The 18,905-nt window shown below is 34.8% G+C and overlaps 1 protein-coding gene across 1 annotated transcript in view; it reads right to left on the reverse strand.

The window, feature by feature from the left end:
* Positions 1-18,905, reverse strand: part of LOC106793726 (sushi, von Willebrand factor type A, EGF and pentraxin domain-containing protein 1) — a 27,570-nt gene that overhangs the window by 1,708 nt on the left and 6,957 nt on the right. The window contains exons 4-36 of the mRNA XM_014760889.1: positions 17,436-17,517; positions 17,073-17,239; positions 15,294-15,434; positions 14,745-14,974; positions 13,991-14,344; positions 13,493-13,867; positions 13,244-13,412; positions 12,680-13,042; positions 12,387-12,569; positions 12,133-12,309; positions 11,855-12,057; positions 11,142-11,765; positions 10,918-11,041; positions 9,416-10,738; positions 8,868-9,320; positions 8,574-8,791; positions 8,242-8,494; positions 7,319-8,160; positions 6,324-7,207; positions 5,989-6,236; positions 5,764-5,895; positions 5,504-5,669; positions 5,164-5,415; positions 4,548-5,089; positions 4,239-4,451; positions 3,986-4,141; positions 3,611-3,734; positions 3,249-3,311; positions 1,912-2,102; positions 1,103-1,740; positions 593-942; positions 300-502; positions 99-215 (exon numbers count right to left, since the gene is read on the reverse strand). Of these exons, the coding sequence (XP_014616375.1) occupies positions 99-215; positions 300-502; positions 593-942; positions 1,103-1,740; positions 1,912-2,102; positions 3,249-3,311; positions 3,611-3,734; positions 3,986-4,141; positions 4,239-4,451; positions 4,548-5,089; positions 5,164-5,415; positions 5,504-5,669; positions 5,764-5,895; positions 5,989-6,236; positions 6,324-7,207; positions 7,319-8,160; positions 8,242-8,494; positions 8,574-8,791; positions 8,868-9,320; positions 9,416-10,738; positions 10,918-11,041; positions 11,142-11,765; positions 11,855-12,057; positions 12,133-12,309; positions 12,387-12,569; positions 12,680-13,042; positions 13,244-13,412; positions 13,493-13,867; positions 13,991-14,344; positions 14,745-14,974; positions 15,294-15,434; positions 17,073-17,239; positions 17,436-17,517 (10,560 nt within the window). The remainder of the gene's footprint in view (positions 1-98; positions 216-299; positions 503-592; positions 943-1,102; positions 1,741-1,911; positions 2,103-3,248; positions 3,312-3,610; positions 3,735-3,985; positions 4,142-4,238; positions 4,452-4,547; positions 5,090-5,163; positions 5,416-5,503; positions 5,670-5,763; positions 5,896-5,988; positions 6,237-6,323; positions 7,208-7,318; positions 8,161-8,241; positions 8,495-8,573; positions 8,792-8,867; positions 9,321-9,415; positions 10,739-10,917; positions 11,042-11,141; positions 11,766-11,854; positions 12,058-12,132; positions 12,310-12,386; positions 12,570-12,679; positions 13,043-13,243; positions 13,413-13,492; positions 13,868-13,990; positions 14,345-14,744; positions 14,975-15,293; positions 15,435-17,072; positions 17,240-17,435; positions 17,518-18,905) is intronic.

Raw genomic sequence — 18,905 nt, forward strand, 5'->3', positions numbered from 1 at the left:
TTTTTTTTATATATATATATACTTTGCTGACCACAACGAACCCCTGATGTCCTTTTATTTCAAATCGGTTCAATGTGTATCTGCATTCAAACTTGTACCTTTCTTCCCGGGATACGCGTGACGTTTCAGCCTATCGTACAGATCATCCTTCGTGCCGTATATACTTGCATTTGAACGAGCTAGACTGTTCATCTTTCCTCCATTGTGTAGGCTTTCTGCAAGTAAATAATAAAAATGTTAAGAATATTATATATATGAAGTATTTGTAGAATAAACTTATCAATGTAATATAAACTGACCTTTCATATAAGTTTCGTTATAAAAATTAGGCATTTCCCAGCCGTCTTCCTCGTCGTCATAGTAATGAGCATAAGTGCTATGATGAGATGGTGCTATCGATTCGGCGTAAGGTGTTGGTGCACCGTAATAGAAGTTTACTTGTGAACCATTTTGATCGGTGGCTGGAGTTAGCATTTTCTTAGGTTCCTTTTTACGAGATGCTCTGTAAAATGATATTTCGTATAAGACGATAATTGTAATAGCAAATATTAGTGTGTTGTTTGTTTTATTAATTATTTATTTATAAACTGACCTAACGCAGATCATCCAGACCAAGAGAACAACAAAGATGATGAGAATAACTCCTCCTGCGATACCACCGGTAATATAAAAGAATTCCGATTTTTCAGTGCAATGTTTGCCTGTGAAACTACCGCTACACCTGCAAGATGGTTGTCCTCTGGAATCTTTCACACATAGACCCTCGTTGTCGCAGTATCCCATGCAAACATCCGTACATTCCGTTCCGGTACCGTTATATCCCGGTTTACATTCACATTTGAAGTCACTTGTTTCTGGTATGAGTAAACAATATGCATTGGCGTCGCAATGCATTTCTTCGCCACTGGTCTCGCATGGGTTGGTGCAATCGAATTTGCTGGTCTGTAGGAAAATAAATGTTAAATTTTTAAATAATAATATGTTTCTGTTAATTAATAATAAGCGGATTTATACCATAGTTAAGAAAAATGATATAAATTATATTGGTATTACGTGTGAATGACTTAATTATTATTAAAACGATATATTAATTGATACTCACTGCTGCTGGTCCTTTGGTACTGGTGTTGGGTGGGCAAGGTATACAAAAGGTTTGTTGAGGTTCCGATTGATAAGTGCCCTTTTTACATTGTATACATTCGTTAAGTGTACCGTTCAAATGAGTACCAGGCTCGCAAACTGGTAAAGAACATTCTTCGATGGCTGCCGAGCCTACATTTGGGGTTGTTCTACCAACTGGACAAGCTTGGCAAGATGCTTGAACACCTTGTGTACGATAGGTACCTCTTGGACAGGGTTCACATTTGCCTTCAACGGCTAATTGTTGTCCAGAACCGCATTCGTCTCTGCATTCTTCGCGAGAAACAGCTTCTGCTGTCCTAGTAGTTTTTCCAAGACCGCATAGCAAGCAAGAGAAACTACCCTCGTTCGGTTGATAAAATCCGTGTCCACAGCTACGACACAAACCAGCTGCATCGTCGTAATACTTTCCTGCTGGGCATCGTTCTTTACAATCTGCAGCACTTCGTGCACCAACTCCAACAGTTACGCTAGGTCGACCAGCAATTACAGGACACGAGCTGCATTTTGTTCGGCCGGATTCACTTTGATAAGTGCCCACGGGACAGGAGACACAACGTTGAGTTTCTTCTTCGTAATAAGTGCCCACCGCGCACGGTACTGTACAAAAATAAAAAACGTATCGATTCGTTAGAAATAACGAGTGTGTCGAAGAATAATTAATAAATTGATAACGATATATCATTACATATAAAAGGAAAAATGGTTATGATTTTATTTAAAAATTTTTAAATTATTATTAAATTCTTAAATTTATTATTAAATTCTTACCGCAATCAGGTGCCATTACAACTTGACCAACTGGACAAGCATAATCGGACTTTAATGTCAATGACGCTGGGTCTGGTACTGTGTTCGGTAAAATATCGTGTACGTCAAATTGATCTTCCTCGAGGATAAGTTTTTCAAGTAAGGATTGTACCGTCGCTCGTTCATTAGAATTGGCATTCAGTATAGGATCGCTACAAATAAAGGAGTGGAATGTTATTGATCGATGCGTTGCTTGAATAAAGTCACATAAAACGGGTATAGCAACAGGCATAGGGTATATGTATGCGCCAATATATACAGCCGTTATTGTTTTCAGGCGATCGTTCGTTGAACAAAACGAACAACTCGTGGTTAAACTCATCTCACGGGTAAGCGTGCCTCAAGCTAACCTGCCATTAGTGACGATTAATTACAATTATCCTACGTGTAATTAGAAAATTCGTTGACATTCTGAAATTTGTATAAATTTGTTATTGTAAAGTATACATGTATACATATTCATATTATCCTATTATATATATTATATATTTAAAAGTAAAATATGGGAAATTTTGGTGCAGATTTGTCTATTACAAAATGGTAATCGGCAATAATAGTTGGAAATAAAAAAGTGTAATTATAATACTATCATGTATTGTATCATCTATTGAGAAAATATATTTGAAATGGATTCCTAAAAATCATTATATTGTAATAAAATTTTTTTATCACATTCATTATCATGCAATCATAAATGTTATATCGTAAGATAATATTATAAATTAGTTATTAATTTAAAAAAAAGTATCTATCAAAAGAAAAAATAAACGATCATATAAAATATTATGTGTAGAGGTATAGTTTATATAACATTATAAAAATTAATTCATCTAATGTATAGAGCAGCCTCGGCCTTGGATTATATAAAAGTTAGAAGTATCGGGTTATATCATTATTGTACTTATATTAAATTTCATTTTTAGCGTAATGTGATTCTACATCAGGTAAACAATAGTTTTGCCATAAGTCAGTTAGTAACAACGTGCAAACCCGTTTTTTATGCTTTGCATTTTATCTATTATATGTTTATAAATCCTTCATCCTTGGTACCTTCTCGACCATGCACCGTGTTAAATCGCTATATATGCGTGTGTAAATGAATCTGCAATAATTGTTGGTTTTTTTTTTTTTTTTCATTTTGTTTTTCTGTATTTGGGTTTGTTTGTTTTGTCTTTTTTAAATATTTTTGTAGAATGAGGGCGAATATTATTAGAAATGATATCGTGTTTTGTTGGCATTTTGTCATTGTATATATGACACAATTCGTATTTAATTCATACGAATTGAACTGTCCTTACTTTATCGCTGGGAACGAGATCTCCACCTCATAGGTATCGCTTCCTTGGCGTGCCTGTCTCGTTCTATGATGTAACAAGTAACAAATACTCAGTACTAATTTATCTAAATCCATATTTGGGTTTAAAGATATAGAGAAAGATAGATAGATAGAGAGATAAATAGATAGAGAAGGAAAAAGAAAGCCTACGGTTTATTAATCTTAAAAATACGTGATACGTTTATTCGTATCTCGAATTTTTTCTAAACAAATTTTTATTAAGCTTATATTATTCCCTGAATTTGAAATATTAAATATAAAAAAAAAAAAAATTAAGAACACATAAATGAATGAAATTAGATTACACAAGTGTTTTCAACTTACGGTTCTGCTGGTACGACAGCTGAAATAATGTACATTCCACCGTCTTCCTCGCTTGCTTCTCTTGTTGTTCTTATTCGGTGGTCACACTGAACGTCGATGTTCAAATCCTTGCACTCGCGTGTACCTAACAATTAATATAAACTTTATTTGTTATTAAGTATTTTGAAAAAATAATGATTTGTTCGAAAAGTTCACGTTGATTGTTTTATATATACATTTATAATTGAACATCAAATTAAAAAAAAATTTTTTAACAAAAATTATATATATATATATATATATATATTTTGATAAGACTTGATCAAATGTCACGACTTTTTTTAAACAGCACAACATATTTTATATATATTAAAATTATTATACACGATGAATTACCTTCGTAAGAATAAGAACAGAAGTTCCAATCCCTATTGAGAGAATTGACAGCATTTCGGACCTTTTGTTTGAGAACACCTTGACCAGCCTCGTTACATAGAACTGAAGTAGGGAAGTTCATTTTTATTCTAAACACACGTTGTGCCGGGGTTGAACCTTAAAAAACACACACAATTGTAAAAGATATCGTATAAATAAGTTTGAAATGTATATTGACAATTTTAATATATCAATAGAAACATAAGTCTCTTACTTGTACATGCAGGGTAAATCAATGGTAAATTAGGATCGTAAGTAGGTCTCCAGAATCCTTCGGCGCCGCAAGTATAAAATTTAGGAACCTCTTGAGAAAATCGTAATCCTTGATTACATGAAATCTCACAAACTTTGAATTGACCACCGGAACCCCAATCTTTGCATTGTTGCATTCCTCCGATCGGATCAGCAAGTTCGGGACAAAAATCGGCTATTCAAAAAAGAAACAAAACACAATTATAAAAATATGAAAAACAACAAGAAAAAATAAATAGAAGTATGAAAAAAGCAAAATATGAAAACTTACATAATACATAGACTTTAAAATTACAACTGGCAGAGTTTCCGGCTTGGTCATAAGCCACATAACTGATATCGTAAGTACCCCATAACAAAGTTTGTCCAGATCTATGACCACTTCGTTCTTGAACCTTAACTATACCAACATTGTCACTGAAACGAGGTTCGTCCCAAGTAACAATGGAAGAACCATTTTTAGCGATAACCCAAAGATCACCAGGACAATGTTCTACTTTTGGTGGAATTTTATCAGCTTCCAATTGTTGGCATTTGTTACCACCATAACCAGGTGGGCATACCCTTTGTCCACAGTGTGATGGAACTACGCGTTCTACACCACCAACCGTTTCGTCGTATCCTGCCCAGGTCAAAACTAATCCTTGATAAAGAACCGGTTCGGTTCTACAATCTCTAACTTGTTTCTGTATCTCATTCGTAACGTGAAGCGCACGATTCCAAATCTGTACTTTTGTCAAGTGTCCTTGGAAACCAGATTCCGTGTATCCTTTCGGATTTTCACTTTGAGGTTTACCCAATATTGCCCAAGCACTGTGATAAAATATTAAATATTATAATAATATTTAAAAAAAATTAATAATTAAAATCACGATAAAGTTACTTACTATGCTGGAAGAGATCTACCACTTCCATATCCTTCTGTTTTGCTAGCAATTAAACCTTCAGTAATTAATACGAGTTCACCACCGTTTTCTCCATTCCAGACAACAGCAACATGATGCCATTGGCCATCATTGATAGTTGCATATTCTCTGAATGGTAAATAGACATCTTGTAAATCATGGAATAGTGATACTTGGACACCGTTACTATGGGCTTGTACCATAGGTCGACGATTTGTTGGGACGTGTGGTGAACTGTAATTACGAAAAGTTATGTTATAAAATATTTCGTTTATACTTAATTAGATTTTGGATGTGTTAAATGTTGTCGTAAAGATCTTACCTTACGGCATAAAGGGTGAAGAAAGTACCAGCCTCATCTTTTTGCGTAAATTGTACCCACATGGCTACGGTCAAACTCTTTCTTGTTCCAGTAAAGAATGGAATAATTTGTGATGCACTGCTACGTGCCGGGTCACCGAAGTATAAATCATAATCAACTTGTATAGCTATTTAATAGTTAATTATTGAAATATTAGTAATAGTAAAAAAAAGAAACATATTAATTTATTTAGATTTATATAAAAATTATTCATAACTTACATTTCCTACAATCGTCTCCGGTTAAATTAAATGGACATTGACAGAAGAACTTTCCAGTTAAATCAATACACGTTGCCGATGGTGGACAAGAATTATCTTTACAATCAATAATATCATCTTCGCATGTTTTACCTGTGAATTAAAATAATGATTTAAAATTCGGCTGACTAATAAAAAAGATGTTGAAATATTTAAATATGATTAGTATTGAAAATATTTGTTTACCAGTGTAGCCTGGTGGACAGATGCAAGTAAAACCAGGGCCATCATCGATACAAGTTGCTCCATTTTTACATGCGCCAGCTTGGCAAGCATCGTACTCATACTGACAACCAATACCGGTATAGTCATCAGGACAAGTGCAGTTAAGTCCGGAACCAAAATCTTGACAACGTCCATGATGCATACAAGGATTACCTATACAACGTTCAGGTGCAGTTTCGCATTGTTTACCGTCAGTTCCAGAAGGACAGCTGTTAATAAAATATAAAAAAAACGATAGATATTATAAATTAGAATTTTAATTGTTGGTTTTTTCGATTTGTTCAAATTAAACTTACACGCAGAAGTAATCCAAGAAAAGATCGACACAGGCTGCATCGTTTTGACATGGATGATTTTGACACATTCCAACATCGATCTCGCAATGAACTCCGGACCAACCTTCAAGGCACATACATTTGAAACCTGAAACTTCGTCTCTGCAAGTAGCACCGTTTAAACATGGATCGGAAGCACAATCGTTGATGTTGACTTCGCAAGCTGATCCGGTGTAACCTTCACGACACTGACAAACAAAAGTATTGTCCAAATCCACGCAACGTTCCGTTCCAACAGGATTGCAAGGATCACTTTGGCATTCATCGATCTCAGCTTCGCATTGAAGTCCGACGAAACCAGGTCTACATTTGCAGAGAAAACCTTCGAGCTGATCTATACACGTTGCACCATTTTGGCATGGATCCGATGCACAATCATCGATTGTATGCTGACATTGTTTGCCAGTGTATCCTGGCTCGCAGGTGCAAGTATAGCCATCTACCTGATCGAGGCATTGTCCGTTATTACGACAAGGTTTACCGGCACATTCATTGATGTTAATTTCACAAGCTGCACCGGTCCATCCTGGATCGCAGATACATTCATGACTGAACAATTTGTCAACGCATATACCATTGAGACAAGGATTTCCAGAACAAAGATCAATCTTTTCGTGACAACGTTTGCCAGTAAATCCGGGTGGACAATTACAATTGAAATCGGCCACGAGATCGGTGCAATTGGCGCCAAGCAGGCAAGGTCTTTCAGCGCAATCATCTGTATTGATTTCGCAACTTTGACCTTCCCAACCTGGCAAGCACTCGCATTTGTATCGACCCTGTTGTAATGCTACACAAGATGCACCATTATTGCATGGATTCCCGCTAGCCGTACATGGATTAATCTATAATATGAAAAGAAAGTTTGTTTGTTTTGTTTTTTTAACAATCGTATTTAAAAATAATACAATAAATTATTAGATCATGGTTAAGACAAAGAAAATCAAATCAATTACCGTTATGTCGCAATCAACGCCGGTATAACCAGATCTGCAAAGACAGGTGTAATTATTAAAGCCAGGCTCGTCTTTGCACATAGCTCTCTCAGGACAAGTATTGTTACTGCAGTCGGATTTTTCTTCTTGACAATTAATACCAGAGTATCCATTAGCACATTGACATCTGTAACCTTGAGGTAGATCGATACACGTGGCACCATTGTAACAAGGTTGAGAAGCACACTCGTCTATATCAATTTCGCAACGTCTTCCAGAGAAACCAGCTGGGCATATACATTGTACACCATGTCCCATAGGCACGCAAAGTCCTCCATGTTGACAAACGCTATCCGTACACTGCACTGGCTTGCATTCTTCTCGACCCACTGATCCAAGTCCGTTGGTATACATATTGGTAGGACATTCTATACATGTTGTGGCTCCGTGCTGAGGTTGGAAAAAGTCTTTTGGACATTGAGCACATGGTGCTAATCCTGTATCCGAATACATCCCAGGAGAACATTTGTTTCGACAACGATCACGACCTGGTGCTGCTGGTTGATAAGTAAATGTACCAGCAGGGCAAGTTTGGCAATCTCTGTATCCACCTATTGGTGGTTCACCGGTGTAACTATTTCTAGGACACTCTAAACACGGGACCAGACCAGTTGGCGAATATGTACCATATCCACATACTGGAACACAGTCGTCAATACTCTTGGAACCTTCTTCTCTTGTATATGTTCCGAAAGGACAACGTAAACATGAACCTTGACGATCGCTATTCTGGTAGAAACCTTTTTGACAGGATGTACATTGTTTTTGTTGTTCACCAGCGAAAGTACCAGCCGGACAATGAACTATAATATAGAATTGTTGAAGATTATTTTTAGTTAGATAATCATTTTATTATTTAGATTCGATGTAATATTAATACTCACGACATCGAGGTACATCGTTCGTGTCCATGTTCAGTACTTCACCAATGCTACAAGTAAATCCTCGCGTGATAGATGATTTTAAGGCACGTAATGGTGGACATTGATTTCCAATTGATGAAACATTAAGCAGAGGTTCTATGACTTTACTTGCATATGGTACAGAAAGATCGAATATTAATCCTATGGTAGAACCACATAGATCGTATACTTGTGGTTGACGAATAGCGGGAACGATCACCAAAACAAAGTCCATCTATGTGTAACAAAAAAATGTTTTCTGTTATAACTGTGACTAATGTGATTATAAATCTACCATAATAATGTGAACCTACCTGCAAAACATTTTCTTCTAATAAGAAAGGCATCGATCTAACAAACGATACATTCATATTGACATTGATAGCAGAACAGCGTTGAGTTAATATAGCATTTAGATTAATATAATATTGTGTCATTAGGTCTTGGTATTGTGGCAAACAAGAACGTGATACTGCACCATTAGCTCGATAAGTTACTGATGCGACCACGTGATAATCAGCTTGTTGAGTATCTACAAATATGATAAATGATTCGTTAGAAAAATCGATTGATACTTTCAAAATTTTTCAATTAGACAAAATATTTACTTTCTGATACACAGTCTGGAACGACTGAAGTTGGAGACCAGTGTTTGTTAATGTCACAAACGAAGGTCTTTACTGGTGCACCATCGGTAAATCTATAACCATTCTTGCACGTTGCTATGCATTGCAAGCCTTTATCACCTGGGACACATTTTAAACCACCATTGGCTGGGGATTTTAATTCCCAGTCGACGCAAGGTGTTGCTTGTACGGATACTTGGAAATGACAGGAGGCACGATTGCCACTAGAATCTGTAGCATATACTGTCACGTTTTCGAAACCACCGATTGGTATTATAGCTCGTTCTGGTACAAAAGTAACCCTTACTGGACCTGACGCATCAGTAGCATTTATACGTCTTCGTGTTTCATTGAAGTTTACCGAATAACTTTCTTGTCTGTCTACGAGTTCGATCACATAACTCTGAGGACAACTTAGTTTGGGTGGTGTTAAATCTATAACAACCAACAAATCAGTTATTTCCTTTATCCGAAAAATCATGTAAATAATATTTTAAATAATGTAAAATTTACGAAAATGATTGACTAACCTGGTACAGTTATGTTAATTTCGCAAATAGCAACATTTCCATCGTAATCAAAGGCCACGTATTTCACAACGGTGTCTTCGAATACACGAATGGGTGTTCTGAAACTTTGTGGTTTAACTTCTAATCGAGCAATACTACCACTGTTGTCTATGGCAATAGGTTGGGTGAAGTTTACTGGTAATAAACCACCATCGGTACCCTTTTGAACAACTATAGGTTGCTGAGGACAGTTCTGGAAAACTGGTGGTTCATTATCAACACAAGGTGAGAAACCATAATCGTAACCTAATAGAGGTTCAACTACTGGTTCTTCACATCCCATGAGTTCGAATTTAAGACAAGCGTTATCCATGTAACTGACGATACCAAGTATCACGAAACGAGCTTGCACGTATTTTGGTAAAGTAATCATAGCCAGTTCACCATAGTTTCCAGGATCACGCATAGTAAGATTGAAATTGGGAAAATAAACAACGTAATTTTCGCTTTCAGCTTGTTTATAAAAGAAACGTATTTCCGTGGGTCTACCAACGATATCATTGGTTACCACACCTTTGACTAGAATTGCCTTGACTCTGTAAACTTGTCCAAGATCCACGTTAACGTAAGTAAAGGCTTCCTGTTTGCCGCACCATCCAGTAACGGAGTTCAATCGAATGTTTCTCGCTTCGTAATTTGGTCTTTCTGATGTTGCATTGATAGCTGAATCAGGTATACGTCCAGACGTAAGTCCAAGTGGTTTGACGACTCGACATTCTGGTTCTCGAACACAAACGATTGGTCGTGGATTTATCAGAATATATCCTGGTCTACTGCATCCAAATTGAACTTCCGAGCCTTGCTCATAACTGCGAGCTACTTGATGACCGTCACTTGGTCTTCCAGGATCCTCGCAAACAGGACCTTCGCAACGTAAATTACCAAAGTCCCAAACTCCATTAGCTTGACAACGTACAACATTGTCATGACGATTAGTTTGTCCCGCTAACTTAAACGTATCTTGACAACCAAAGAAGAAAGATGATTGATATTTAGTATCGATGTATTGACCATATTCAGCACCGGGTGTTGGCAATGGTTTGCCACAATCAGCACGTGGACAAGCCGGCTGCAAACCAGACAGCCAATAATCCGGCAGACCTGGTTTTGGATCGTAAACGCATTGACGAAAACCAGAAGTCGCAGTATTTCGCAAATAACGTCCGTTGCTGCCACATTTTAAAGTTACGTTCTGTTTGAATGGAACCAAAACGCTTGTTTCATCGGTACGAATCACCGAAAGTCCCTCGTTTTTGTCGTCCGGTAGCGAAACACATTTGGCGTCTGTTAACAGAAAATAATAATTGGAAAAAACGTTTAGGAAAACGAAATTAAATATTCGACATTGTTTTTATTCGATAAAAAACCACACGCGCAATTAGAAACAAGAATTATACTTTACAGAAATGTTATAGAAACGATTTAGAATATTCGAAATTAGTTTTATTACAAGTATTACTTACATTGACATTCGGGAGTAGTACCGTTCCAAATGCCACTGGAAGTACAAATTACAGCTGTAGAACCAGCTAAAACGTAACCAAAGTTACATTGGAATCTAACTACGTCGCCAAAATGATGTTGGTTCTATAAACAAATATATGATATATCTAAATGTGATCGTAATTGTACGAAGTCATTGAAATGATAATAATTTTCACGTTCTCTCAAATTGATGATATCTTACTTTGGTCGACAAAATTTTCCCATTGTCTGGTGCAGTTAATGCAGGACACATTACAGGTACGCAAGTCTTGTTTCTCTGATACAAATCCCCATCCCTTTCACCATTTTCAGACTTTTCAATATTAAATCCTGCTGTACCGTTACTTTTGTAAAGTTCAAAACCTGTATTGCACATGCACGAGTAACTACCAGGATTGTTGATACATTTTTGATGGCAGCCACCATTTCTCGTGGCGCACTCATTAATATCGGTACATTCCAATCTCGTGCAGCCCATTATTTCTATTTTCATACAAGGTGCACCTACGTAATCTTGCATCCTAAATTTGATGTATCGTGCCTCGATCGGTACCGGTAAGTTCAGTACGGATAGAGTAGGTTCCAAAATTCGGAATTCAACTGGCGTACCATCGGGATTTGTATAATCTTTGAAAGTATCCGTTAGATCATCTGTGTACTGAATACGTACTGCTGACGTGAACGCGATATTGCCATCGACTCTAGCAACAACTTGGGTACGAAAACCACGAATGATAGTTGGTGCTTTCATATCGATCATTACCCAATTTGCACCGGGTTCAACGTTGTTACCGCACCATCCGTCACCATTGTTTAAACGTACTCCCTGAGAAAAAAAACTTTTTTTTTTATAACCGGATACTATCATACATCACGAATATAAAGGCAAATAAAAATTAGGTAAGCATTACTCACAGATTTCGTGTATCCATTCTCGGAGCTGGAAACGGTGATAGATTCATCAGGAATACCACCATTTATCAAACCAAGATCACCTATTGGACGACACTCCATGGTTGGAGCGAATCCTGGTTTGCACTTGCAAGTGAATGCCCCAGGATTATTAATGCATTCTGTTGAAGCTAGATCGCATTGACTGGTTGCACACTCGTTTATGTCTATCGAAAAGAAAATAATCGATTGTTTTATTTAAATATTTTGCTATGAAAAAAAATTCGTTTTATTTTTATTACCTTCGCAAGTTGGTACATTGTCAAACAATTGATTAGGGCCACATTGAATAATGTTCGTTCCGGTAAGTTTGTAACCTCTGTTACATTGTACCCTAGCTTCATCGTTAAAATAATATTCTCTAGTTGGGTCGACGACATAACCGTTCTTTATTGTAGGTAATAACGGACACTTTGCACCTAATGCAAATAAATGGATACATAATTAGTTAAATGATCATTTAAAAATTTATTTTATCGTTTATAAGTCTACTCACGAGAACATGTTGGCACTTCGTCGGACCATGTACCGTTGCTCATACAAAGTATCACCGGATGACCACTTCTAACGTAACCAGGTTCACATTCGAATCTGACAATGGTACCGTAACTACGACCACCACCATTAAGAATCGTAATATTTGAATGCGGTGCTTCTGGAAGTGGTGCACACTGAGATGCTGGAAAATATAAATACAAAAAATAAATATTATATATATATATATATATATCAGATATTTAGATATTAGATTTTTTATGAAATAAAATTAGCTAACTTTTTTCAACTTACCCAAACAAGACGGTTTCTTTTCCCATCTACCATCAGCCAAACAAGAAATTTTTTCCGTAGGTCTTCCAGATGGGAATGCAAATCCAGCGTAACATTGATAAGTGGCTAATCCTTTATACGTTACATTTGACGAACCAATAGAAAATCCATTATCTATTTGCGGAACAGGACCACAATATACTTCCTGACATTTTGGTATATACGTGACCGACCAATTTCCTCCCGGTAAACATTCCGTGGTAATTTTTGGCTTTCCCGTTGCAAATTCTTGTCCTAACGGGCACGAAAATGTTACTATCGTTCCGAAAGCTGTGTCCCGACTCGATGCAAGTGCTCCTTCGCCAGGTAACAATGCAGGACAATCTAAAAATCAAATATTTATTTATTATTTTTCCATAAGCATAATAATTAACCCCATAACTTGTGCGTTCGAGTTAATTCGAGCGTGTTAAACAGGCCAAACTGTGTGCAATACTCGAATATAATTAAGAATTGAAAATAACAATGCGAAAGAAATTTATCGTTATAATCAATCACTGTTCGATTTATTAATAGTAAATTTACCTGCTGAAAAAGCAGCTTGCCAGCCTGTACTGCTGTGCAAAGCATCGGAAGCAAATCTAACTAACATTTCTCCGCTCTCAGCGGTTAGGGTTATTTTTGGTCGAGTATTAGAAGTAAAACCATTTCCTGGATGTAATCTTAATCCATTTGTATTTGGACCATCGTATATCTACAAAATTTTATATCAAAATATATACATTGTCTGTCACATATAAAAACCTGTAATTATTATTTAATATTTCAACGTACTTGTACAAAATCAGTCTTGTGAACATTGAAGTTGACGAACTTCAAAGAAAGCGGTCCTCCGTCAGGATTTTTTACTCTGTACAGACATTCTTGATTATTAGGGTAATCGTTTAAACCGTAAGACGGTGATTGAACTGTTCCATTTTTCGCAATGACGGTTGCTTTACATCCTTGAGTGTATAAGATACTGAAACCACGTCTCGAATCGCCAAGACTAGTTTTGAAATAAAGATAAAGATTGTTGCTGGTCGACATGATAACTGTTGGATTATCCTCAGATTTTCCTGTTAGACGTGCTATCGGACGACTCATCGGCGAATCACCGTCTCGTATGAGAATATAATCACGATTCATTTCTAAATCCAAATCTTCAATCTTAAACAATGGATGAGAATAATATTTATTTGTTTAAAATTCCGGTGGGGCGGGGGGAAACAAAATTGATATTATATATTATTTCTTACGGTTAATATTGAATGTTTGAAATTGTTGACATACCTCAAGAGACATTATCCTTCCAGGTTGAGCTTGCAGGATATATAAACATTCCAATCCACCAGGGTAATTTTGCGGATAACCTGGCGATGTTAATACTTGTCCTTGAGGAGTAGCACGAAGAATACCACCGCACATTTGCGGCTCGGTTTTCCAAGAAGCACGGAATCCTTTCCTCTCAACCGAGGCATCGGTACTGAATTTAATGATCATAAAGTTCGAGGCCGAAACGAAGAGCTTATTGCTTAGTTCTTGCTTCCCTGAGAGGGTTGCTAGATTTACAGATTTATCTTCGGTTCTACCGCCTACCAGTATCTGTACTATGTCGAAGCTCTTTTCCGTTTCGAATTCTTGAAACTGAAAATTACAGGAAACATCATTCGTAGAAGTTGGATCAATTTTTTTTTTAAGTTCTAAGCTAACGAAACAATTTTATTGTTTAGTTCAGTTCAGTTTTATGATTTAAACAATTAACAGGCTTTCGCGATTTATTCCAACTAAAGTAAATAGAAATATACGTTAGATGTAAACGAAAGCCTATTCAGAAAGCGGATCAGTTTGATTTGACATGGGTATTTGATTCTAGGCTAATCGTGTCTTTTACAATTAATTTTTTTTTAATTCGTTCATCTATTTATCATGCATAGTTATTCTTGAATAAGATCTAAATATTTACGTCTTTACAAAATGACACCTATTTTATTACGAGTTATTTTTTGTTTAAAATAAGATAAATAGTAGTCAGATCGTAGCTGACCTGTAACAGAATGTTGTGACCTTGGGGGCCTTCCAAAGTCCACTTGCAATTTGCCAAAGGTGCGTATTTGTGAGGATAATTAGGACTTTCAACGACGTCACCGCTACTGGCCATGTAAAATTGACAATTAACCGGACAATCGATTTCGTCTGAATAATCACCACAGTCATCTTGTTTGTCACACTTGAAAGCAGCGTTCACGCATTTACCGTTCGAACAGTGAAAAGAACCTATTTAAAATATAAAAGATTTTTTTAAACGATCATATTCGCGAATAATAACCTTTTAAACAAACTTATTTATTACGCGACATTTTTAATCGTTTCGCTAACAATCTCGTGATAATTCAAAATAGAGAATGTATTGTATATAATATCAAAGAAATTACTTTAATTAACGAGATATAATACGTTTGGATTCGCCATAAATTCTAACGTGAAATAATACGTTCTACATTATTTTATGCCATAATTCCGGAAAAATTAAATTACATTTATCCGACGTGAAAAATAAGAAATAATAAGATCATTATATTTTTATGATACATACCGGCTGGACAAGCTGCTGATCGGCACATGAAAGGAAGAAGCGATTCGCAGGTTGTTAATTCCCAAGTTTGACGATCGTCCGTCAAAGCAACGTCAACGCATTCTCCTGATTGAGGATTTGGTTGCCTGGATGCCCAGAATCCTACATTTTTACCAAATATTTACATTATATAGATTTTGTTCTATTTATTTTGATTTTATATTTTATCGATTTTATTTCGATAGTATTGGATAGATGTTCGTAGAGAAATGACTCGAACTCGTAAAAGGGAGAGTATGAAGAAACAATATTCTATATTTAACAAAATTCACCGTATATATACATTTTATTTATATATATATATTTCACACGATAATATTTCTTCATACAATCGTTTTCAAAAAAATATCTCAATTATATATTTATAAGATATATTTTTATAATTACATTATTCAATATTTTTTGCGTTACAAAAATTTGCAAATATATTTGTTAGAGAATTTTGCATGATATTTCGTACGATCAATAAAAGAAATAACTTAAAAATTTGATATTAGAGATCTGTTTGGTGATAAAATAAAATTAGTTAATTGGATAAATGAAGGAACTGTAAAAATCTTCTAGTTATTCGGTAGAAAGGGTAACAACAACGGTGAACGAGTGAAACTCGAACGAGGAAATAGTATAAGCTTGTATACTTGTACGCGGACGTAAAACGGAGATGTCTGGGCATTGTTGTGGGAAAAGTGTGTCTTCGTGCCGCGTGCGAGTTCCGCGTTTGCGCGACCTCGATACAAAACCTGCCCTCGTCTATAAACGTTCGCTTCTCTTCAACGTTTTGCTCCTAATTTCCGTAAAGGGGACCCCGAGGATGACCGAGTAAAGAAAAATTACAATATTCCTTTAACTTTTCTTTTTCTCTCTCATTTTGATCATCGATAAAATCTTATATTTTTTAATCTCGTAGTAAAAACAATTTTATTTATTTCGTCTAAATTATTATATATTTGTTTAAAATATTAAATATTGTTTTGAACGACGTTTAACCGAATTAAAATAATTGGAAACACAGTGTACGTTTAATCTAATTAACGCTTCGAAATTATTTCCGGGTAGAAGTTCAATAAAGATAACAGATTTTAAACGAATTATTGTTAGGGTGCTTGAAAATAACCAAATAAAGAAAAATTACAATATTCGTTTAACTTTTTTTCTTTGATTATCGATAAAATCTTATATTTTTTAATCTCGTAATAAAAACAATTATATTTATGTCGTCTAAATTATTATATATTTGTTTAAAATATTAAATATTGTTTTGAACGACGTTTAGTCGAATTAGTATAATTGGAAACACAGTGTACGTTTAATCTAATTAACGCTTCGAAATTATTTCCGGGTAGAAGTTCAATAAAGATAACAGATTTTAAACGAATTATTGTTAGGGTGCTTGAAAATAACCAAATAAAGAAAAATTACAATATTCGTTTAACTTTTTTTTTTTTGATTATCGATAAAATCGTATAGTGATTATGTCAAATTACGAAAGCAAATTATGACATTCCTTTTTTTATCTTGTAATAAACAATTACATTAAAAAACACGTTGAACATTTTATTCATATCTTGTGTACACGCGTTGACATATTTATTTAATGATATTAAATATTTTTTTTCTAAATGACGTTTCAACCAAGTTAAAAGATAACTCGAAACACGAATATATCGTTTAGTCTTAGTTAACGCTTAGAAATTATTTCCGGGTAGAAGTTTCATAGGAGATAAAAGATTTTGAACAAACCAGCGTATTGGGAGACTAGCATTCCTGCGGCCGATTCGAGCGTGTTAGTTCGCAAATCGTCCAACGAGGCGAGTCCTAACCAGTAACGGTCCAAATGTCGGCCGACCATACTTGCAGTCATGTTGTTCTCGCTATAACTTTCCACCACCATCAACTCGCTTCCGTACCTGTAAAATTTAACACGTGAAATCGTTTTTTCATTAACGATATTCCTTCCTTAAAAATAGGAAAAAGAAAAGAAAAGAAAATAAAAGAAAAATAGTAATAATAATAAAAAAAATGAGAGAGAGAGAAATAAATAATTTACAAATATGTTAATTCGATAATTTACGAGGTTCCAATTGGTGTTCATGGTTCGCTCACCTTCTGCATAGTTCCGCCGCTTTTTCCCAGGAATGCCTGATGTTGAAGAACTTGTAACAGTGTATACCTCGTAATTCCCATCCTGCGTAACATAAGGAAAGACATTAAAGAACATTTTCTTTGTTAAAGTGTAACGAGCGGATTACAAAACAAAGAACCCGGTAAATTCGTGCAACCATTCATGCGAGATAAACGATCGAAATGTATATATGTATATATGTAGTAGTTCTGTCTTTTAGAAAAGACAATGTGATTAAAATCGAACGTAATTTATTTTGAGAACAAGCAAAAGTTCATTTTCGTAATAATAATTCACACGTATATACACATTCGACACTGTTAGAAACTAAATCAAAATTGGGAAAAGTCAATGAATTGGATTGCGTCATTTTCCTGATCGATTTTCATCCTGCAATCAATACAACTAGAACATTCGAGAGTAACTCATTAAAGTAACATAGTTGTGAATATGGTAATTATTGAACGTATTACAAATTATTCGTACCTATTTTGAAAGTAACAATATTAGATGAGAACTATATTTTATATCGTATTCGCTTGTAAATAACTTACGATTTATTATATTTTCTTTCTTTCTTTTTTTTTCATTTCAATTATTTAATTTTTATGTATAAAATATATATATGATCTATGAAACATTGTCTAAATTTTATCTGTAACTATTTCTATTTTTACTTAACCTTTTTTATTATATAAATTTATCACGTAGAGAATAAAAATATAAAATAAAATAAAATAATCGAATTTAAATAGATAGCTATAATTATTAATTAACAAAAATCTTTAATTAAAATAATTCCTGATCGAAATTTTCGAGAAAACAATATGCGAGCGTATTCATTTATATTATTAAACATTACAATGATTTATTAATGAATTTGGAATCCCAATTATTCAACGAATTAATTGCATATTACAAACAAAATATTATATAATATTTTCTTTTTCTTTTTTCTTTTCTACTAAAACACATAAGTAAAATGTTATTACGTTTACGTAGAAAAAAAAATGAGCACGTGTGTGTAGTATCGTCAAAATCGTAGTAACGATATAGGAAAGCAGGTTAACTATTGACCCGTATGAACAGTGACGGACATCAACGACCTCGATCGTTTTTAGTGCACGCACTCATATGTGTACACACACGTGTATATGTGTATATAAAAGTCGCGTTGTCCTGATAGCTTGGTAGACGAACTTTTACTTTGCGAAAGGAGATCGTCAAGAATCGAACATTCAAGATCGATTCGATGAGTATACGATCACGTTTTCCTTTTTATTTTTTATTTTACTATAGATTTTTTATTTTTTCATTTATTGTCTGATTATACAAAATTAATACGATGATATTTATTACCAATACAAAAATTCATCTTTTAGATTAATATATAAGTATTTATTAATAATTATTATAATAATAATTATTTATTTATTTTTAATATATTATTA

This window comes from Polistes canadensis, unplaced genomic scaffold, assembly GCF_001313835.1.
Source record: "Polistes canadensis isolate GaletaPanama2010 unplaced genomic scaffold, ASM131383v1 scaffold_17, whole genome shotgun sequence".
NCBI lineage: Eukaryota > Metazoa > Arthropoda > Insecta > Hymenoptera > Vespidae > Polistes > Polistes canadensis.